Below are 23,303 nucleotides of genomic sequence, written 5' to 3'. Positions count from 1 at the left end.
GGTGCTGGCCGTGGGGGATGAGAGGCCCAAGGTGGGGGCGGGGTGGGGTAGGTGCTGGCCCTGGGGGGTGAGAGGCCTAAGGTGGGGGCGGGGTGGGGTAGGTGCTGGCCATGGGGGGTGAGAGGCCCAAGGTGGGGGCGGGGCGGAGGGGGGCAGGTGCTGGCCGTGGGGGGTGAGAGGCCCAAGGTGGAGGCGGGGCGGGAGGGCAGGTGCTGGCCCTGGGGGGTGAGAGGCCCAAGGTGGGGGCAGGGCGGGAGGGGCAGGTGCTGGCCCTGGGGGGTGAGAGGCCCAAGGTGGGGGCGGGGGGGGCAGGTGCTGGCCGTGGGGGATGAGAGGCCCCAGGTGGGGGCGGGGCGGAGGGGGGCAGGTGCTGGCCGTGGGGGGTGAGAGGCCCAAGGTGGGGGCAGGGCGGGGGGGGCAGGTGCTGGCCATGGGGGGTGAGAGGCCCAAGGTGGGGGCGGGGCGGAGGGGGGCAGGTGCTGGCCGTGGGGGGTGAGAGGCCCAAGGTGGAGGCGGGGCGGGAGGGCAGGTGCTGGCCCTGGGGGGTGAGAGGCCCAAGGTGGGGGCGGGGGGGGGGTAGGTGCTGGCCCTGGGGGGTGAGAGGCCCAAGGTGGGGGCGGGGGGGGGGGGGTAGGTGCTGGCCCTGGGGGGTGAGAGGCCCAAGGTGGGGGCGGAGCGGGCAGGTGCTGGCCATGGGGGGTGAGAGGCCCAAGGTGGGGGCGGGGCGGAGGGGGGCAGGTGCTGGCCATGGGGGGTGAGAGGCCCAAGGTGGGGGCAGGGCGGGGGGGGGCAGGTGCTGGCCGTGGGGGATGAGAGGCCCAAGGTGGGGGCGGGGGGGGGTAGGTGCTGGCCATGGGGGGTGAGAGGCCCAAGGTGGGGGCGGGGCGGGGCGGGGGGGGCAGGTGCTGGCCATGGGGGGTGAGAGGCCCAAGGTGGGGGCGGGGCGGGGCGGGGGGGGCAGGTGCTGGCCGTGGGGGGTGAGAGGCCCAAGGTGGGGGCGGGGCGGAGGGGGGCAGGTGCTGGCCGTGGGGGGTGAGAGGGCCGCGGGGGGGGGGGCATGTGCTGGCCGTGGGGGGATGAGACGCGAAAAACCCAGGGACGGGCCCGGCGGGGGGCCGCGCCTCCTGACTTCCGCCACACTCAAGATGGTGGACTGGCTGCCCCCCGCCCCCTAGCCGCGGCGCCCGTCCCGGTCTCGCGAGGACGGCGCGCGCATTCATTGCGCCGTGCGGAAACTTGCGTCGGTGCTGTGGAGTTCCGCCGCTCCCGGAAGTGGCGGAAGGGTGACTGGCGCGGAGCGGAAGTCACTGGAGAGACGGGCGGAGGCGGCGAGCGAGGATGAACAACAAATTTGACGCGTGAGTCTGAGGTGCCCCCCCCCTTCCCCCCCGGGCTTGGCTCCCTCCCCTTTGCTCTGCGGGAGCGGGTGGCGGGCAGCGGGTTGTGTAGCCGCCGCCGGGGGCAGCGGCCTCGGGGACCAGACGCCTCTCGGCCAGGGCCAGCCGCCAACGCCAGACGGGGCCCCGGTCAGAGCCTGGCTCCTGTCCCCGCAGCCCGCCCGCTGGCCTGTCCCGGTGAACGGAGAGCTGCGGGCTCCGGCACTGACTGCCACTTCCCCGGTGGGAAGCTCGACCCCCGGCCCTGCCCCGGCGCCACCCTTTCCGCCAAGGCCCCGCACCCAGCCCGCTCTGCCCCCTCCCTGAGCGCACCCCGCCGCGGCCCGGCCTGCTCCGCCCCAGCGCCTCCTGCATGACGCTGAACAGGGGGCGGGAGGCGCGGGGGGGGGAGGAGCTGATCGACGGGGCCGCTGGGGAGTGCTGAGCACCCACGATTTTTTCCCTGTGGCTGCTCCAGCGGCACTGGGAGACCTGTTTGGTGCAAGATGCTCCCTGGGCTTCAACTGACTAACTCCCCTTAGGCCTGGTCTGTATCTAAAGCATAGGACAACCTGGCTATGATGCTGAGAGGGTGAAAAATTCATCTCCTTGAGAGATGTAGTTGAGCCAGCCTGACCTCCAGTGTAGACACTGCTCGGTTGACAGAAGAATTCTTCTGTTGACCTTGCTACTGCCCCTTGAGGAGTGGATTTACTACAGCAATTGGAAAAGCATCTTCCCTTGCTGAAGTAAGTATCTGTGCTATGGCAGCATAGCTGCGGCTGTGCCATGTATCGCTTGTGGTGTAGACGTACTTTTAGAGACTCAGTCTCTTTTCCATTCCCCAGTTGACGGTTGTCAGTATTAGTTGGTGCATAGGTCCCGAAGTGATGGGTGTGCTATAATTATCTTCAGTGGTACTTCCCTATTTAATGATCTTTCAAACAGATTTCAATGTAGGAAGAAAACCTGTAGTTGTCCTAAAAGTTAATCTGGTTTTTAAGAGTCGATGTGCTTGAGCTTGGGGTTCTTGTTGGCCAAGTGGTCTGTGACAGGGGTAGGGCACATAAGCTTTCTCATGTGGTTCTCCCTGTAAGAATCTGTTGTCAGTAGACTTGCAGCATAGGCTCCATTGTGCCAGCGGTTTGTGCCTCGGGGAGAAGTCAAGTAATATAAGTCTCACTTTTGTAGGATGGCACCTCAGCCATGAAACATGTAAAGCTCATTCTTTTGCCCTTGCCAGTTTGAAAGATGATGACAGTGGGGACCATGACCAGAACGAAGAGAACAGCACACAGAAAGATGGTGAGAAGGAAAAAAATGATCGTGACAAACCCCAGAGTAGCACCAAGAGGAAGGTGAGTTCTTGATGCCCCACTGCCATCATCAAGGGATAATGCTGGCATCTGCATGAGGTCAATCTGTCCCAGTGTAAGGAGTATGTCTAGGAATGCTGTCCTGGCTTAGTGCTGTGTTAGCACCGTGATGGGGAGCCATATAAGCTGTTGGGTAAATAGACTTTGGGTTATGGGTACATGAGCCAAGCTTCAGTATCCTCTCTACTAGTGCAGCCAGAGCTCTTTGCCTAGGAAATTGGGCTCCATATGGAGACGGAAAGCAAAGGTGGACTCTTTCCTCAATCAGATTTTCAGAAAGCCTTGGTTGGGGGGAGCTTCCCATCGCTTTACCAGATCAGCTTTGTGCTTTTTAAACAGTCTGCATTTCTTTGCTGCCAAGGACAAAAGGGAATTTACACAGAGATTAATGCTGCTCCTAAATTGGCAAGAGGGGTTCCTATTGAGAGACGTTCCTCCTGGGACTGAGCTGCAGCCTCTTTAGCACACCCAGTCCTACCAGTTTGGGGAACAAATGTGCTATGGATTTCTAATCTCCTATTTGAATTATAGTCAATTGCTGCCAAACTAATGGTCTGTGTCAAGCTATTAAAGTGAGATGAGATTTTTCTGCGAAAATGAGTCTAAACTGTTCATCTTAGATTGTGATGGCAGCAACGTGTGGGCAGCTAATGCTCTGAATGTAGTTTGTTCAATCTCCTCTTGAGAGAAATATGGGAGAATAAATGAGCTTATCTGTTCCCCAGGCTGTCGTCCCAGGGCCTGCCGAGCACCCCCTGCAGTATAATTATACTTTCTGGTACTCCAGACGAACACCCGGGAGACCCACCAGCTCTCAGAGCTATGAACAGAACATCAAACAGATCGGCACCTTCGCCTCAGTGAGTACATTCCGATTGTTCTACCTTTTTGACTAAACACGATGCAGCTTCTCAGTGTAGCTTTTCTCTATGGCTATGTGTCTGCATGTGTGTACCACGTTTATATACCTACCACCAGACGTAAAGGAGAGCGGTTCATCTGCCTTCATCTGAGTCTCACATTCTGACTCGCCTACAACAGAGGACAGCCCTAAAAGAGACCAGGAAGCAGCACTGCCTTTCCTGTTCTAGAGATTGGTGTCTTTGCTAATAGTAGCAGTGGAAACAGAACTCCCTGAGCTTGTAAGTAATGGCAAGTAAGAAGCATTTCCGTTCTCCTTTATGTCTCGCAGTAGATACGCAGTAAGTCAGGCTCAGGACTTGGCAGGTGGGTAAGAGAGGAAGTGATTTTTCCTATATTTAGAAATATCGAATGGCTGTAACTGATGTGCGAATCATAAACCAAAAGCTTTTCTGTCCACTGCTTCTGGCAATAATGTTGTAGATTCCCATCTACATGCATCCCCTTCATGAATAATATACTTGGAGCAGACATTTGTCTGTTTTACACATGTAAATAGCTGATGGGCTTGTATCTGTTGACGACGTGGTTCCTTGTCTCTCCATGGAGTTGAGGACTGAAAAGCAAAGCTGGGTGGCACTGGCCCTCTGAAATACTGTTATAAAGCCAGGAGACATGGGAAACACATATAGAAATCACTGCCAAATCTTGCAGAAACAGAAATACAATGTCACCATCCAGGCAAGTAACCCTAAATTCAGACCTAGCCACTGTCTTCACTTGTGAATAGTTTCAGAAACACTCTCCAGGATGATCAGGACCGCAGAGGGTACAAGATAAGTAAACTTGTTGCTCCATGAATTTTCCAAGGGTCCCTTTCAGTGTGTTTATTTATCCTGTCCACTTCTGAACTCTCTACTGGACCATTTGAAATGTGAAAATATCCTATTCCAGTCACACAGCTTTGGAGGCAGGTTGTTGAAATAAGTCTATTAGTCTATACATGTTCAGTGTACTGAGGTGTCACATGGGCCTGTCCAGACATCTGGATCATATCATTCCACACACAGGGGGGCAGGAATGGGGAGAAGGCTGGTCATGGGCTGACCCCTAGGACTCATCAGTTTCTCTTACTTCAACAAGTAAAATTTGCTTATCTGCTCTCCCAGCTGTGGAGAAAGGAAACAGGTTTAAATAGTGAGGAACCAGCATAACTGTTCTGCATGTGGTGAGATAGGCAGTAGCTGTCAAACCACTTTAGTTTAAAAAAAACAAAACACTTGTTGGAATGATTTGTGAATTTGATACAAATTCAGTGTAGTTTTGGCCAACACCATTTGGGAGTTGGGGGAGAGGACTCCCCCCTGCACTGCTTTTTTTTTTTTAAAGGAACTAAGAACCTGTGAATCTTTTGCTTTCGCTACAATAAAGAACAAGGAGAAACTTATTGATTCTCCATTGTAGACTGGAAATGACGCACTTTCATGTGGGATAGGAGATATTAGCTTAAGAAAGAAACTTGTTGACAGGCAGGTAACAGTTTTCTGGTGCTAGGTTTCAAGGAGGAGGGAGAATAGGTTTAGGGAAAAGCATCATTTTGAGCGCAAGCCTACTGTGTGTAGTTTTGGCTAAAAATCACTAGGCATTTGCAAATACAAAATTAGCCACTAGAGGGCATATCATACAGTTTGGGGAATCTAATGTCTACACCGTATTTTAATGACAGACTGTATTCAACAAGATTTTTTTCCCCTCATTTCTTGGATCCATAATGAGTTCAGCTCTTGAAAGGGATTTTTCCCCCCTGAAAGATAAGTACAGACATTTTAAGTATAATTCCTGGGCTTAAATTGGTGGCCATACTATTGGGTTTTCTCCTAGTCTTTGTGGCATTGCTCTTGTTCAACTCTTTTGACAGCCCTACCAGAACTTTTAATTAGCTCATTATTGGACAGAATCCTTTAAAATGCAAATGATGGCTTTTTGTATGAAAACAAATCCATCCTTATCTTCTAGCTGGGCCTTATCCTGTGCCATTGAACCAAGTTGGGGAGCTTTACTATTGAATTCAGTGCTTGCAGGATCTGGTCCTAAGTGCTTTATTTAAGGAGAAAACTCTCTGTCATCCAAAACAGCTCAAAGGGCCAGAATAAGGCATTCAGGAAAGTTTTAAGTGTCAAGAAAAACTTTACAGATTTAAAAAAAAACCCACAAAAAATCCCCTAATTCACTGCTGCCTGGGACACTGAAAGTCAATTCAAAGAGTGCTGCAGCAGAAACCAGTGCTCAAAGGGGTTAAAATGTACAGTGGTGGTTAATCTTAGCGGTGACTAGGCAGCCGTATGAATACGCACTTTAAAAGGTGGTTTAAGATCCTAAACTAGCACCAGAATATGTGTATTGTCCTTCAATCACCTATGGTAAAACCCAAACTGTTCCTGTGAGGAATAATTCCAGGAGTTCCCACTGTTGTAGAGAGGAAGGGTATGAAATGCTAATGAGACTCTGTGTAGTGTGGAGAGAACTATCAGTAGCTTACCCCTGTGTTGAAAAGCTTTTCACCACTGGCTGCAAATTGAGGGTGCTTGGGTGGGACTTGTGTATCTCTTCTCGCTCTCCTCCAAAGCAGCCTTCATCCCCCTCGGGTTTTCTTTACACAGATAGACTTTCCTGAATTATTTGGTGTGTCTGTTACGCTCGCAACAGGCCAGACACTAATAATTGGGCTGTGTGCCGGTCACACAGCTGTAACCACTCCCAGAAACACCTGCACAAGCCCTATCAATGCCACTGCTCTGTTTCTGAATGTCCTGAAGGCTACTGTCCTTACGTGCAGTCTGACAGGGAAGCAGCACAGAGCTGCCTCGCTGGAGGGAGAGAGACTGACATTGTGACGCCCCCCTTCTAAAGTGTTGGGAGCCATATTGGATGACTTGTCTTTGACTGCCTGGTGCATGTGGCGTTACAGGTGGAGCAGTTCTGGAGGTTTTATAGTCACATGGTACGTCCCGGGGACCTGACAGGCCATAGCGACTTCCATCTCTTCAAAGAGGGAATCAAACCCATGTGGGAGGTGAGTTGGCGCTCAAGTGTCTGCCTTGTGTTGTTATCGGGAATTTTCTGGCCGAGCAGTGACTGGTCTCCTAGCATTAAATGTCAAGCCAGGCTGTCATTCCGGCTGCAGTTACATTTGTCCTCCTGCAGAGCCCGGTCTCCTCTCACATAGCGGCTACTGACACAACTAATGAGGCACTTGCCCTGCATGCAGAGGAGGGGCGTTCAGGAGCAATGCAAGCTGGCACTCTCCCTGAGACTAAGAAAAATTGCCTCTGGTGATCAGCTGTCTCCAGTCTAAGATGGCAGATTCCAGAGAGACTCCCGAAGCTGCGGCCCAAGAGAACTTGGCTACGTTACTGTGTGCTTTTTTGTGACACATGCACCTTGTTCTGGCTGATTCAGTCAACTGCAGCCTGAATGTAGGAGACCAACTTCTCTCCTTGTGGAAGGAAGAAGCCAGTGGGTGAAAGCTCAGGCACTGAGAATAAACAGAATCATAATAAAGAATCTGGGGGTGGGTTGGGAGGCTTGGATCTGATTTCCTGTCTTCTTTTTCTTGGAGTTCAGCTTGTTTCTTTGTAGTAGTCAGACAGTAGGTCTGCATGGAAATTGCCACACCCGACCAATTTTCCCTCTAGCTTGCTCACCTGTCCCTAACAATGACCAGTACCAGTTGCAGTCTGAGAATTTTATGCCTTGCCATGAGGCACCTAACTGCTACTCTGCCTTGAAGAAATTATTTCTGACCCCAGTTGGCAATTAGTATATGCCCTGAAGCATGGGGATTTATAGCCCATGTTGCCACAAATACTATTCTAATATAAATGTCTATCCTTTTTGGACTCTCCGTAACCTAGATGCTTTCATAAGATGCTGCAGCAGAAGATTCCACCTGTCAGTATTTAAACTTTTTTAAAAAGCATCTTAAAATGGTTCTTTTAATTTCGGGTACCCACTTTGTTCGTGTATTGAGAAAGGAGTAACTTGGAGCTCACTACTACCCTTCGTTTTTCCACTAGTTTCCTTGTGCTTTTTCTCCTTTCTAAATTAATCCTAGTCCACTGTCCTTGTATGGTCATATATAAAATACCACTCCCTGCCTCCGTGTGATGCTAATCCATTACCTGACCCTACCCTACCATCTAGCAGGATATCAGAAGCCTCAATCGTAATGTTTGTGGTTATTTACTGTGCTGGGAGATCGAGCTGCTCATCTGACAAAGGGAAATTAAGCAGCTCACTGAACTGAGGTGCACTCAACCTGAAAGAAAACTGACTCTAACCCACAACTACAAGACCCAATCCCTCACTCCAACCACTGTTCGTTCTGGCCCCGAAAACCTCCTAAGTTCTTCTGATTATTTTCAGCAGTCACATTGGCTCCTTTTTGCTTCCTTGTCCACCTTAGTCAATGTGGAAAGGTCTTCATGGGGTTAAACTAAACTTCCTGCTAAGGACTGACTCCTGGATAGCTCATTTCTTAAGGGGAATGGTCTGTTCTCCCAATCCTGAACATTTGCTCCAAAGGCAATTTGCCTCCCGTCGGTAATCTCCCACATTACTGGAGTTTGTGCTGACTTCGTTTGTCGTCCTTGCGTGTAGCTGTTTTTGCCGCCACCTGCACTGAAATCTTCAGCCTGCATCTGTGATAGCACCAACAGTCATCAGGACTAGGACTGTAACGTCTCCAATCTTACTGTGACTCACTCCAGTACTGGATAGTCTAAGTGAGGGAGCCTGTATTTGTAACAGTTCTCTCTGGTAACTTGCAGAAATAACCTGTTCTCTGCAGTTCTTCCTCTGCCTTTAAGGAGCACTTTACAAACATTTGTTCCCTTAACATCCCTGTGATGTAATTAGGTATTCTCCTCCTTTTACAGCTGGGAAAGCTGAATCACAAATTGCGAGGTGACTAGCCTAAGCCTAGAGGGGGAATCAGTGTTCGAGATGGAAGTAGAAGTCAGGAGTTCCTATCCCCTAGTTGCATGTGCAGACCCCCAGATCATGGTGATATGTTGTATCAATTTAACCTGGTTTAGAGTCAGTACAGTGTGAATAGAGGGAAGATCTGTGGAATCTCTGGGGAGAGTCATTGTCTCAAATGTTGCCTGGCATTCAGAATACCTTTGTCATGCCTCCTTCATCACTAAACATGACAATGCTTTAGCATGAACATTCCTTCATTCTGTCCCTCTTGGTCCCATGTGATTGATATTTGCTCATTTGTGAGCTTGTTGTTTTAGCAGCAAAATAGCTGGGAGAAAACGAATCACTTTCTCACCCCTCTTCCCAGGACGATGCCAACAAAAATGGTGGCAAGTGGATTATCCGTCTGCGCAAGGGCTTAGCGTCCCGCTGCTGGGAGAATCTCATTCTGGCGATGTTAGGAGAACAGTTTATGGTGGGGGAAGAAATCTGTGGGGCAGTTGTCTCTGTCCGATTCCAGGTAAGCCTCCATTGGGACTACGTTGGGCATGTGTGCTGACTTGGGGGATGGCATCTGTGGGGCAGTCATCTCTGTCCAGTTCGATGTAAACCGCCCTGCGCACTATCAAGCATATGTTCTGGCTGGAGCGCACAAACACCCATCGGTTTACCCCCCATCATCATTGTTTTGTAGGAGGATATTATCTCCATATGGAACAAGACTGCTAGTGACCAGGCTACAACAGCTCGGATACGCGACACGTTACGCCGAGTGCTTAACCTACCTCCGAACACCATCATGGAATACAAAACGCACACCGACAGCATCAAGTACGTGCGGGGGCAGGGGGAGGGAGCGCTGTCAGTTGAATGTGTGTTGGTTGGAGCAGTTTTCTGTAGGATCCAGGTGCAGAGAAAAGTGGTCACACACACTGATGCTTTGGGGCTGTTATCTGCTAACGATACTGTAAACAGCATGGCCTCAAAAAGCCTCTCGCTGCCCTACTGTTGTTGGGAATATATGAATTTACTAGTAAATCCCTTGGTTTGCCTGTAGCCTGCACTCCTAATCTCTTTCTTAGTGACCCGCCCTGGTCTTCATCTGGGAATGAGCTACCCATCATGGGAAGGGGCTTTTTCGATTAAGAAACAAGATTGCAGTGGGGAACAGTTCCTTTGAATGAGGAGGAATTATGGAGAATAAAATACCAAAGCTAACTGGGATTTATAGAATCATTAAGTTAATAAATGTTCTTGGGAAAGCACTGTGTAAATTTACAGTGCTGTACAACTGATTTCTAATCATAATAAATCTTTATAGTAAATCGTCCCAACCCTTGATAACAGAGGCTTTCTAACAAGACTAGAGGATCATGGTACGTAGAGAGGACAGTTGTATTTTAACAAAGCTCATTATAATTTGCCATGCTAGGCCATTCGGCGGACTTTTATTTCTCAAAGTGTCAAAGAGTTGCTGCATATATGGGTACTAGTCATAAGTAAATAACAATAAACCATTTTCACTGAGGTTTATTATAAACCAGGGTTAGACTAAGAACGTTTCAAAGTTTACATACGCACAAAGAAATTAATAAAGAGAGAAATTCAGTGGAGTAGAGGGCTTTCTAGTCCATCTTGTAACCAAGGGCACAAGTACTTGTTGTTTTATTTTCCTTAGGCTAACCCTGTTTCCATGTCTAAAACTTCCCAGATCTTGGCAAGCCATCCATCCAATTTAAACACCACAGAGCAGTGGTCACAATGACTGGTGAGATCAGCCTAGTTCTTAGTGGGACAAGCGTCTACATCGGGGTGGGCAAACTTTTTGACCCTAGGGCCACATCAGGTACAGAAATTGTATGGAGGGGCAGGTAGGGGAGGCTGGGGGAGGCTATGCCTCCCAAAACAGCGAGGTGTGGCCTGGCCCCTGCCCCTTCCAGCCCCCCGGAACTCCCACCCCTGACTGCCCCCTGGGACTCCTGCATCCTATCCAAACACCCCTGTTCTCTGCCCCCTGACAATCCCCCTGGGACGCCTTCCCCTATCCAATCCCACCTGCTCCCCACCCCCGGGACCCCCACCCTGTATCCAACCCTCTCTGCTCTCCCCGCCCCACGTTACCCGTGGGGTGGGGGAAAGGGGGTCTCAGTCCTTTCCCTGTGTGTTTCCCCTGCTCGTTTGGCTGCTCTCCCTGGCAGTCGGGCAGCGCTTGCTCCCTGTCTGGGCTTGGCTGCTGGGGACAGGGGCCAAGCATGCTGGAGTTGGAGGGGGGCCCTGACTTGCTCTGCCCCTGTCCCCGGCAGCAGGGCCCAGGCCCCTTGACTGCCCCCCGCAACCCTCCCTGCTCCTCGCCTCCCCCTTGCCGAACTCCCCCTGACCGTGCCGCCCTGGAGCCCCAGGTCTGGCCGCGCTATAGCCGGGCCGCCTGGCCGGAGCTGCAGCCACGCTGCCCAGGCGCTGGGGGAACTGTGACAGGGAGGGAGTGGAGCAGAAGGGGCGGGGCCAGGGGCTAGCCTCCGGCCTGCTCACCACCAGGGAGTTGGGCTGGCTCCTCTGCAAGCCTGTCCTGACCCCGCTCCCTGGCAGGAGCTCAGGGGCCAGTGGAAAGGGTCCCGCAGGCCAGATGTGGCCCGCGGGCCATAGTTTGCCCCCCTCTGATTTACATCATGGAAGCCACAGTTGCTGCATGTTTAGATTGTTGGTCAGCTAGTCAAATTACATATTTTTTGTATTAATGTCAAAGAACCTTTCTTTGCCAGAGAACCTCTCCTTGGATGACCACTGGTGTATGGGGATGGAGGGGGAAAGAGATTTTTCTTATTAACCTAAAGCTGTTCCTGACTATTCTGTTGCTAAAAGATCTGACTTGTTTTATTGACTGAATCTCTCATTGGGCTCCGTGAGCCATCTCGCTGTGTAGCAAGCACTCCTCCTGCACATGCTTATGTTAAATGCTTGTGGAGAGCAACATTTCTGTCATGCCTGTTTTATTCCGAGATCTCAGAGGGCTCCTGCAGACCTGCATTTGGCTGTGTTGTGTCTGACCTTTGTTTAGAGACGGCATAGTCTTCAACCTAAGGTTGCGGGACTCTCTGTGGGTGAGGGGACTGTAGAAACTCCTCAGTCACTTTCCCTTCTCTTCTCCCTACCTTCCTCCATGGCTCTGTATAGAAAGGCCCTGCTCTGAGCCAGCATTCCGGCTATCGTGGCTGGAGGCAGCTTGGCTGTCTTGGTGAGGGAGAGAGGGTTTACCAAGCGGTGCTTCCAGTGTAGCCATCCCGGCCTTTCCCCGGAGACTGAATGTGCTCTTTCCACAGCATTCCTAGCCTTTGCTGCCCTAGGAAATGGGAATGCATTGCATTGCCCCAGGCTGCTGTATTCTGCCCCTTTGCTCATGGCCCCTTGTCTCTGGATATTGTCCCTTGCATTTGTTCTGCTGACATACAATCCAGGATGCCAGTGTCTGGGAATAACAGGTGTTTGAGGAACAGATTCACTTAAACAGGGCATGTTGTTGACTAGCTCACATTACAGCTGGGAATGATTCTTAAAAGGGGCTAAATTGGCTTGTCTCCTGCTCATTCTGGTGTAGTTAAGAATGCAGGAAGTGAGCTTGCAGCTTCTTGTAAGCAGGGCTAGGCTATTCATTGACTTATCCAAGGGAGAACAAGAACTGATTGCTGTTAGCTAGTTCAAGTCTGCTGCTGTGTGTTTCCAACACAGTCCCAGATCTCCCTTTAATAGTGTTGTTTTCACTGCACAGATTTTGATCTCACTTCCACCGTGTAAATCCAGAATCTGGCCTGTTGTGTCTTGCTTTCATACTGTTTGCATTAGTGTGTAGTTGCTGCTAACAACCAGTTTAATTGCTGCAGTTGTAAACTCTCTGGGTTGGGTGCAGTCTTTGGCAGATTAACAACTCTGTTAGTGTATTACAGCACTGGCTGCAGTCTGACTGTATCTGGCTGAGCTGGTTTGCGTTAGCAGAGTCCTTTTGCTAATAAAGAATCTCTTGCAAACCTGCTGTTATCTTCCAGAAAATCTCACCCTCGTTACCTTCCCTGTCTGTCAAGTCCTGTTGAAATACAAGACTACACTCCACTTATGTTGCACATGTACCATCTGATTTATGACTCTAGGGGGGCTTTCTAGCCATTACTCTATTCTCTCACGCTGTGGCTGTGTTTTATGAGAGGCCCTAATGGACCTGCCCTGCTGGAGATTGTGTCAGGGCCTCCTTTCCAAGTGGTTTCTGGTGGTTTTGTTTGTATGGACTGCACCTCTCCACCGGAGCTCGGCTCACGTGCAGAGTTTGATTGGCATCTCCGCTCTGGGGAGGGAGTGGGTTTCGGGAGAACATGGGCTTTTCTCACAAAAGTGTGTGTGTGTATGTGTGTTTGTTTGTGTAGGGCATTGCCCTTTATTAGCTTTTGACACATTGCAAATGAACATCTCTAGAAATCTCCAGCATGTCCCTCACTGCAGTTTCTGGGCCCTGTGGGGCAGGATTTATATATTACTTGTGTGACATTAAATGTACATATTAAACTTATTTTATACACCCCAATTCTTCCAGCCACTCAGAGGTGACAAGCCCCTCTGCTGCTGAAGGTACTGATGCTGCCACATTGGTTAGAAAAGAATCGGTTGTACCCCTGTCGTTCAGAGGGGTTGTTCTACACACCATTCTTCCTGGGCTCTGGCCGTGTTTTTAGCTAGATAAGTGGATCTTTCAGAGCCTTTTTCCTGTGTCCCTTCATTCTCATGCTTATGATTTTGAGAAACGTCCTAAATCCCAGCAAGTAGTAGGGTCCATTTGTTTCCATATCATTAGAAGAGCTAGACCAGTCCCTTGCAGCATTGCGTAAGTCCTCGGACCTGCAGTACCATAGACATCAGTGCTGGTCTCCTTTGAAATGCATGTGGCATTGCAGTAGCGGTCTTGTTTTAATGGATGGGGAGAACGTCTCTTACTGTTCCCCAAGAGCTCTTCCTTTTAGCTGTTGTTCTTCAAAACCTGTAATGCTTGGAGAGTTGAGGGAAATTCTGTTGTACCTCTGCAGCCATAACTGCTCCTGTCACCCCTAGGTGTTTTAAACAACCGAGTGAGACGTGGTCCCCAGCCCATTAACCCTGCACCTGGCACAGCCTGGGAATAAAAGTGGATTCTTGACAGTTGCACCCTTCACTTGGCACTTCCTGGCTTTTGAATGTTGTCCCCTTCCCATTACCTTGTTACAACGGAGGCTGTGCCATTTTCCAAGGGAGTGAGGGATTGGCCACCAGCACAGTAGCGTCTGGCGTAAACTACTGCAAATATTGACCCTGGTAGTGGGTGAACCTGGAGCTTGTTGGGGTCAGTGGTGCATTTAGGGAGAACTGGCTGCTGTAGTTGTGGGACATTTGTTTGTTGGTTTAGCAGGGTTCCTTCACTGACCCATATGTTTTCCCCCATGTCTACCCCCAATCCTTCTTTCCAACTCATGCTGTGTGTTCGGGTGGCTGTTCCCACCAGCACCACGCAGTCAGCGACCCAGGGTAATGTAGGAGTGATACCCCCCGAGAGAGGGGAACATATTCCTTGTGTGGCCGCACAGCAGACTTCTGCAGAGCCAGCGGGGCTGGAAATAGTTTTAAGTGACTCTGGAGTATCCTGCCAGAGCTTTGAGCAGGGCGGCTTTTCTGAAAACAAAGCCCCTGTTTGTAGGTGGCTGCTGCTGCAGTGGGAGCTGAGCAGGGTATAAAACTCTGCCTTCCCTTCGGAGTCGGCACTGAGAAATACTGGAACTACTCGAGTCAATTGGAAGAATGGCTGATCTTCTTAGTGCTGGCATCAGGTCTTTGTCACTGCAGACACTTGGAGAAAATAAAAGGTCTGAGGTTAGCGAGATGATGAGCAGATACAGAAGGGAACAGAGGGAGGGTTCTGCGGTGTAGGGAAATGAATTACGTGGTTATGTAGAGCCCCACAGGACACGCACGGGGAACTAGGTCTTGGATCCACTGGAGACTGCTGGAAAGTGAAATCCCCACAGAGTTTAGCGCTGTTTGGCCAGGAAATCCTAGCAGAAACTGATTCTATGGGAAAGTGCAACGGCAAGTCAGTGGGCTTCGTGTTTGTGGGGGGCATCTCCTTTGCCGCCACATCAGAGCATAGCTAATTCTACAGCTCATTTGACCCACTGGGAGGCCCATTTCCATCTGCTCACAATTTCTCGAGAGCACGCTGGGAAATGAAATAGCTGAACGCTGCAGCCACTTCTACGATTGTCTCTTTACACTGCACTGAATGGGACCTGCCCCCAGGGCCTCTAATTTTTAGCCCTGTTCTTACCATTATGCAGCTGCTTTTGTGGAGGGTCTGTGGAAGGGAACCTGTAGAAATCCGCACTGGACTGACACATGCCTTAGTCTGGTCACGTGTCCAGATGTATGCATTGCTCTGTACTACTTCCCATCGGGCCTAGGAATAGAACCGTGGAGAGCAGCGACAGTCCAGGGCTAAAGATTGCTTCCTTTTGTCTTGAGCGTCTGCAGCAATGGCTCACTTCAGTTATCCCTCCATCCTCCAATCCCAGCCAGTAGATTCTGCAAGTTTAAAGAACCCTTTCTTAACACTAGGTTTTGAAATGGCGGTTCTGCCGCTAGGGTCCGTTCTGTAGCATCACAGCGCATGTCAGGGGTGCGGGCAATTCTGAAAGGTTCCTTTCTTTTGGTGGGTTGTCTTTGTCATCAGAAAAGTGACTAAAATGGAGCTATTCCACATTTCTTCTCAGTGAGCCCAGCTCAAACACGTTCATTTCAAAACATTGCTTTGTCCCTAGTTGCCAGGGTGGCAAATGTCACCTGAGATCTGAAAAATCAAATTCTGGTCTAACTAGTTTACAAGAGCAAGAATCCTTCTTAGAAGATGTGGGATCTGTCTCCAGCTCTGCTACAAACTTCCGGGGTGACCTTGAGCATGTCACTTAATTTCAAGTGCTTCCATTTCGCCACCTGTAAAATGGTGGTAATCCCAAATGTTAAGGATAAATTCATTTAATGTTTCTGTGCTGCTCAGATACCATGGTGAGGGGCATAAAAATGCCTATAAATAAAAATATCCTTACACTGTGGCACTGTCTGCCTCTGGCCCTGCCGTAGGCCATAAAGATTCTGCAAGCAGAATTCAACGGGCAGCCTTGATGATGCAGGACACAAACTAGATGGCCGCTCACTCTACCCTGGCTGCAGAAATGTGTCAGGGGCGAACAAAACTAGAGAGGTGGTTTTATCAGTAAAGTCAGCAGATCTCTTTAATGCTAATAGCACTATAAAAGGTGTGGTGTTTTATCACTTCAGATCCTTTGCCTGAAGAGTTTCACTCTAAAGCTGTGAGCAGGACTCGGGAGGTAGCAACACAGCATGGATGCTTTTGTCAAGGTGTCTTAGAATATGCTGATTTGAAGGGGATGGTGGGTGCTAGGTTCGTCGGGGTAAGGAACTTGTTCCCAAGCACGTTGGGGTGGTGGCACGAGAAGGGGGCAGTTGGGAAAGAGGCTTGTGGGGTGGACATATCCGGGCTGGGAGGTGTGAAGGAAGGCTGATGGGCAGACAGGGGGCTGTGGGCAGCTTCCAGATGGAGGAGCAGATGGGGGGAGCCAGGGAGCACCCACGAAGCCAGGGTGCTGTGTAAGAAGGGCCCATTTTTGTTACCTTTTTGATAACTACACTCTGAATTCAGATGAACATTTGTGGGTTCCGCAGATCCTGGTGTCACACTCAGCCCAGGCAGTGCTCTCAGTAGTCCTGTCTCTGAAAGATCCCCAGGTTGCATAGTCCTGAAGGAAGGTGCTCCCTGGGTGTACGTAAGGAGGGAAGATCTCAGGGGCTGAGCAGATTCTTGGGTGGGGCCCATCCACAGCATGCAGCCCCCTCAGGGGAGGGAGTAGGCTTTTTTCCTCTGGTGTAACTTACACATCTCTTTCCATGCTGTTGCCTTCCCTGTGATGAGCCCTTAGCACAGGGGCCTCCTGAGCAGCAGCTGCTATGCCTGTCCAAATGGAACCGTGAGTCTGTGCGTAAACATCCACGAGAGGCCACAGGCAGGCCCTGTTCCACAGTCGCTCATGTTTGGTTTTGGACTGCAAGTAGCACCTGCACCCCTTCCCCTCCCCCCCCCCCCCCCCCCCCGCGGCCAGGTGGCCGCAGAAATGGTTAGTGTGCTGCCCCCTCAGGACGGCGCTGGCTGCTGTGATACGTTCAGCAGCGCTGACCCTCGCGTTCCCTTTGTTTGGGAGGCTTCGGATCAGAGGTCGGACTCCAGTTGTGCTCATTTAACATCAGGCAGTGGTGTCTGTCTCTCTGATGCTGTCATCCCAGGGAACCACGTCCGTCACTCACCCATCCTAACAAAGGGAGTTCTGGGAGACAATGATGAGATTGTGAGCTCCCAGGCAGGGGAGAAGAGAACGGATAGAAAACAAGTCAGCTCTACACAACAGCCTCCTTAATTAACTCCTGTCACAACTAGAACTAAGGGCATGTCTACACTGCAATGCAAGATCCGTGGCTGGCCCAGGTCAGTTGATCCAGGCTTGCAGGGCTCAGGCTGAGGGGCTATACAATTGCAGAGTAGATGCTTGGGCTGGAGCCCGGGCTTTGAGACCCTTTGAGGGGGAGGGTCCCAGTACCCAGGCTCCAGTCCGAGCCCAAACGCGCTAGCTGACCTGGTTCTGAGACCTGGTGCTGAGGGTTTGGTACCGCAGTGTAAACATACCCGAAAGGGCACCCTCAGCAGTCTCCAAAGAGGCCACCGGCTGAATGGGCCATGGAGGCTGAGTTCCCCTTTTTCCCCAGAAGCGTGGTCACTGCGTGTCAGGCCTGAGGTTCATTGATGGGGTGATCTTGCTACTCCTGCCATATGAGGTCCAAGCCAGGACCTTAGCCTCAAGGACTGTTCACCTTTCACCACTGCTGCGGTGGTTGTCAGAGGGATCTATCCATGTCATGTTCAGAGAGGGGGAATGCTTTTTTTAGGAGCGATCAATGTCACAACCTCCAAGAGGTAAGGTGTGTTGGGAAACCCTGCTTGTATTGGGCCAGTTCCCCAAGAGAAACTAACTAGAAATGGGGGGGAAAAAATCTCATGGCAGGGTATGCAGCCATCAAACACAGCCAGAAAAATATCTGGGATGAACCCTTGCTGGTAAGCCCTGGCCAGGGCTTTGGGCAGTGCTTTTACCAGGCAAGAGCAGTTGAAAATGTAGCCTAAAGATTTTATTGCTGAAGAGTTAATGCCCTCAGGAGCTTACAGCCTGGCTTTTAGGCACAGGTCATGTAAATGCATTGGGAGACTCCCAGAGTCCGGTGATAACACGGAGTCTTCTGTGTTATCTGGAGTCTTGTGGGGGAGGAGGCATTGAACTGTCACAAACTCACTACAGAATAAGTGAACTCTTAGGTTGCTGGTAAATGTTTGGCTTTTGGTCTGAAAATTAGTACTGGAGGCAGAATCATGGAACGGAATCAGATTTTACAACTGAAATGGGTTGCTTCTAATCGACCATGCCCCCATGGATTGAGTGAAATGGCATGTACTATAGCAATAAGCTCAGTATTCGGGGGCACTGAGATACAGAGCTCCTTGATGTGTCTGATCTCAGATAATAGTTATGCTCATGTTCACCTCAGCATCTTTTCCCTGGGAGACCCTTCAATATGCTGTCTCTGTAAAACAGACAGTCATTTTTCAGTCTGCTAACTTTGTCCATAACAGATTCTTCGCCAGGGAATGGAACAGTAGGCCTATCCCTGTAACTTATTTGAAAACATTTTCATTGCAAATAGCTGTCGTTTTTTAGCGTAGGTGTCATTAACTGAGCAGGCTTATGATAGGAAATGAGGCTCCCTCTCTAATAACAATTGGAATCTGCAGCCTGGTCAAAGAATGGTCTAATCACTAAGCCGTACGGCATGAAAAGCAGTGTATTTCTGGGGGATTACAGCGAGCCCTGGTATGTGCTGGAGAGTGAGGCCACAGACTGGGTGAATTTAACCAGTCAAGGAACATGATGATCCTCCAGAAATACACAACCCTGGGTTATTTTATTAGGAATAGGAAATGGCAATTCTAGTCTAAAAACAGCTCAAGGGTCCCACCTTGTATCTGGTGGGTATTAACCTGCTATGATGTCACCGGCAGCCAATCAGAAAGCTTCATGTCTGTGCAGAACTTTAAAGCTGCCTCATGCTGTCAGATGTCTGGCTGTGTTTTAAGGATGCTTCTGTCCACTAGGCCCTGGTGAGAACATTGCCTTGCTCTCAGAATGGCCTTTCAAACGCCACTGAATGTCTCTGCGCTCGTTAAAAGTTAAGAACCCTTTGATCTGAAGTGCTGTTTTTTTTTCCCCCTCTGGCTTACCAGGGCCTGGGAGGAGTTTCATGGCCTGGTGAACAGCAGTGGTCGCTGATCGAACGCTCCCCCTCTCTCTGTCACACCCAGGGTAGGGCCTCATCTTTCTTCTTACATGACTTTATGGCATACCTCTCAGCTTGCCCGCGTTCATATGGGGACAACACTCCACAGCAGACCTGAATACCTTCTGGTCTGGCGTCAGTCCCATCACTATTAGCTGATTTGCTAAAGTCCAAACTCAGCTTTGAATCAAAAGGCACTCGTAATCTCACCCTGGGAAAAACTGCTCACTTGGCGTTTGTAGCCAGGACGCTGTCAGCCAGTTAGCCAATGCATCCCCTGTTGGCAAGGCAGCTGTGTCCCGGTGCCTCGTCGGCTGAGAGGTATGGCTTCAGCTTGTTTGTATTGTCTAGAGTTGGCGCTCGGAAGTGGAGTCGTAATCTGAAACGAAGAGCGTACCTGTAACACAGCTTGGTAACGGCGTCTCCAGCTTGGCAGGCCTTGCTCTTGACCGAGGGCTGAGGTGGAAGAGCTAGACTGTGTCAATAAAGGCTTGTCCATGAGGGATGCGCAGTAGGTACTATATTTAAAAATAGTACTTGCTGTGGCTAACAGGATGAGAGTGCCTACAGCCCCTCTGTTAATGGCAACCCTGTGCAGGGAAAATAGCTAGGTACAGTTGTCCATCTTATGACCAACATCATTTTCACACTCTGGTCCACGTACGGGATTGTGGGTGCCTTACTGTTAAGGGGGCAGAGTGCTACCAGAGTGCTACTTAGTGACTAGAGGTGTCTTCCGTTGTCAAGATGCTGTAGACAAGCTGGATCGCTGTCAAGCAATCCCTCCTCTTGCAGTGTATCCCAGTGTGGTACACAGTAATGTTCCCAAAGGGGATGTGTTGCAAGCTCCTAAATCCCACAAAGCCGCATATGTGACAGCTGCAACTCAGACCGGCTTCCGGAGTTCGTTGGTAATCCCGATTCTGCCACCGTCTCGCTCTGTGGCCTTAGACAAACATTGTTTGGATAAACCCTGTGGCCTTGGGCAAAACGGAAGAGCGTTCTTTTTTTACCTACCTCACAGGATTGACTGTTGGGGAGGGTTAATGAGATGATGCTTGTGAAGTGCTACATAAGCACTTAGTAACGTTTTATTATTAGAAGACATTCAAACGACCTTCCAAAGTAAAAAGCTCCCAGCACAGGTTGTGAAATGCCAACCTTAGAAGACAGTAAATGTGCCAAGTGCATTTGACTATGTGGGGAATGTTGATTTAACTTTCTTAATTGCATGGAGTTGCCTACCCTGGCCAGAGGAGAGTAGAGGCAAGAACAAATATAGCGTAGTCCACAAAGAAACACGTTAGGGACCATACAATACTGGGGGATGGTGAAAGAAAGTGGAACGGCAGTACTCCACCAAAGCAAGAACTAACCCAGCGATAGGAGTCCCACCGAAACCTGCTTTCGAGGTCGATGCTTTGCTGTCTGTGTGTTTGGCATGGGCTAGGGCGCAGCAGTAATTGAACTCTGGATTCGAGAAGAGTTTAGACCCATGTTCCCAAATGGCCACGCAGCCCAATTCTGCCATTAGAGCGCTCAGGAGTAGAATGGTTACCACTCTTTTTCTGACGGTGACCTCCAAGCATGTGTCTAAGTAATAGCAGGGAAAGTACTTACTGCCCCAAATCGCAGAAGGGCATTCGGCATGCAATCACCTTTAAATTCACTACTTTCAGGTTGCCCATAGACACACCAGCCTGCCCCACTGGGATATCCCAGCATGCACCATGCTGTGATGTCACAGCCACCACATGGCTCCTTAGCAGCACAGAGGTTGAAGAAACATTTCACAGTCCTACAGTATACTGCCACGCCTTTGGGCTGCCTGCATTCCCCAGCAAGGGGAGCTCTGCTGGCCTGCTATGATGCATGCTTGGGTGTCACTCGTTTCAGGTGCCCCAAAAGTCTGTTCTGAATGACCCTGTGCCCTGCTACTGTTGTGGGAACTCTGCCCATTGCCATGCAGTTACAGAACCTGCCTTCTCAACAGGTATCCCTCCCTCCCCTCCAACTTCCCTCCTGTCCGAAAGGTCCCTCTAGAAACCTGACATTATGACGTGTCCATCGCTGTCAGCCCCGCTCTAGCAGTCGCCTGGGTTGCTGCTGCTGAGGGCGGTCAGAAAGCACCACCGCAGAGGCTAACCATCGGTTTAGGTTATCCGTGACCAGGCCATGTGCCCCGAGCGAAGACGGACAAGGGGCTGATCCTGCAGCAGCAGGGGTACTAGTCACACAAGGAAGGGCTGCAGGATTGGCCCCTCTGTGTTTGAACTCTGAGAACTTCCCTTCCAGGGTACGGGATTTTTAAGGTAGGGCGCATTTGGTGCCTAACCTTCTTGCCAGTCCCTTTACAAAGAGACCCCTGGGTTAGGGGCTAAAGGCAGGAGAGCTAAGAGCACAGATGCTAAACAAAATGACTTGTCACTCGTTTGAGAGCAGAATAGATGTATGGGAAAGAGACCCTGCAATGAGCCAACTTAGTCCAGTCCTGAAATCTACCAAGCTGGTTGTGCAGGTCTGACACCCCCGTTACTAGCAATAATATCCTGTCTGTTTCCGAATAGATGAGGATGAAACCAGGATCTTCTCATTTTCCCTCTAAGTATACTAGCGATTGGTAGCAGCTTGGAATAAACAGAGACGCTGTTTGGGTGTAGTGTGGATGTTTAGCGGTTAACTAGAGGTGATTTGGGAGGTGAACGTGAATCAGGTGGGTTGTTGCTTGTTGCCCTCAGTGTGGTGGGACCGGTCAGGCTCTGTGTCTGTATCTGGGGCTATGTACTTACCTACGTATTAAACTTCTCATTCTCTCCCCCTCTCTTCCAGGGATAATTCGAGCTTTCGAAACACCAAAATCACATTGTGAGAACAAGGCTGGTGGTAAATTCCTCTCTTGGTGTGAACCCGCTGAGAGGTCTCCATCCGTGCCCTGCCATTTCTGGAGGGCCGCGCAGGCTGGATTGACCACGCCACCCTTTTGCACTCAACCCCAGAGGAAGGATTTCATTCAAAGCCCTTCTGCATCGGTGACTAATAAGCGGCTGACCTGGTCACACGAAACTCTTTGCAATGGCAGGGCAGGAGGCCGACTTTTCAGTTATCAGAGCGCCCTCCCCGTGCCTCCTTCAGCACTTTCTCTCCTCTTTCCATACCCTGTGCAGAGGATATTGTGATCCCATGCGCTCGTGCTGAGGGGTACCAGTATTAATGAATCTCTGCGGTCAGGAGAGATGACCCATTGGTTTGCAAATGCCTCCTTTCAGCTCTGCCAATAAATTATTGGGTCTCTGTTTCTTTCAATCTCTCTGGCTTGGTTTGTTTAAGAATAGCTGGGGTGGCGATTTTCTAGCTTGGCATCTCCTCCTCTGCCCTTTCACCCCAGAGAGGGGGCCAGCCTGCCTCCTTCCCCTTCCCCATCAACCACACAGGAACTGTCCCAACAAAGGGCTGGCTTTGCAATCTGCTCCTCTAGAGGAGGAGTGGAGGGCAGCCCTGCCATAACCCCACAGTATTCATTGCAGTCACAGCAGGGATGACTTCAGCCTGAGGTGTTTACCTATAAAAGCACAGGCTCCGTACCAAAGATTGGTGAATTATAACAATGCCTGGGATGGGTCTAGGTTCCTGCCACCTAGTCAGGCTCTTACAGGTGCTCCTGCCCGTGCCACCATCGTACATGTCAATTAGCTGTCCCTTAAATGAGGAGAAGGAGGGGCTTCCGAGGCCTTAACTGCCTTGACTCCGGCTGTCCGGTGACCCTGCAGGACGTCATAGGTGGAAAGATCAAATGTGGTGTGGGATTAGGGAAGAGCCCCCTCTCCTTGCAGCCAGGGTGGGGGGGGCTGGAGGAGCAGCAGCTGAGTTCCTGCTCTGTCGCTGGGGGCAACCCAGCCTGGAGCTGCCTTCCAGCATTAGCCCGTGTCTGAGAGCAGGCCAGCAGGATGGGTGGAAAAGGCTGTTAGGGGACCTGGGGATGGGAATGACACTGCTGCCACCCTAGCTTTAGGCCAGTGGTGATCTTGCTCACCTGGGAACGCACCCTCTGATTCCACAGCAACTAAGGGAGTGGATTATTTCCTCTGGTTAGTGCTGTATCCAAACTCAGTTCTGCTCAGGAACAGCTCCTGCCTTTTCCCCTCCTCTTCCTCCTGGAGCCCACAGACTTGAATTTTGGCAAAAACTGCTGTTCCCCAGTCAGCTGGAATTTGAGCCTCAGTCAAACTGGAGGAAAGGACTTTGTTAGCCA

The 23,303-nt window shown here is 50.6% G+C and overlaps 1 protein-coding gene across 2 annotated transcripts; it reads left to right on the top strand.

Annotated features, from left to right (window-relative positions):
• The first annotated feature begins 1,255 nt into the window (after nt 1-1,255).
• EIF4E2 (eukaryotic translation initiation factor 4E family member 2) lies at nt 1,256-22,357 on the top strand. Of its 2 annotated transcripts, XM_073359158.2 has the most exons (8): nt 1,256-1,358; nt 2,620-2,734; nt 3,478-3,612; nt 6,582-6,686; nt 8,964-9,116; nt 9,291-9,427; nt 19,002-19,080; nt 21,884-22,357. In XM_073359158.2, exons 1-7 carry the CDS (start codon nt 1,339-1,341, stop codon nt 19,045-19,047), a joined length of 711 nt encoding a protein of 236 aa, XP_073215259.1. In that variant the 5' UTR covers nt 1,256-1,338; the 3' UTR covers nt 19,048-19,080; nt 21,884-22,357. The 2 variants fall into 2 exon arrangements, with proteins under 2 accessions (XP_073215259.1, XP_073215260.1); XM_073359159.2 differs by lacking the exon at nt 19,002-19,080.
• Nucleotides 22,358-23,303: the final 946 nt, after the last annotated feature.

The sequence above is a fragment of the Lepidochelys kempii genome, chromosome 9, assembly GCF_965140285.1.
Source record: "Lepidochelys kempii isolate rLepKem1 chromosome 9, rLepKem1.hap1, whole genome shotgun sequence".
Lineage (NCBI taxonomy): Eukaryota > Metazoa > Chordata > Testudines > Cheloniidae > Lepidochelys > Lepidochelys kempii.
Note: the sequence above shows the minus strand (reverse complement) of the source record. Positions and strands in the feature narration are given on the sequence as shown.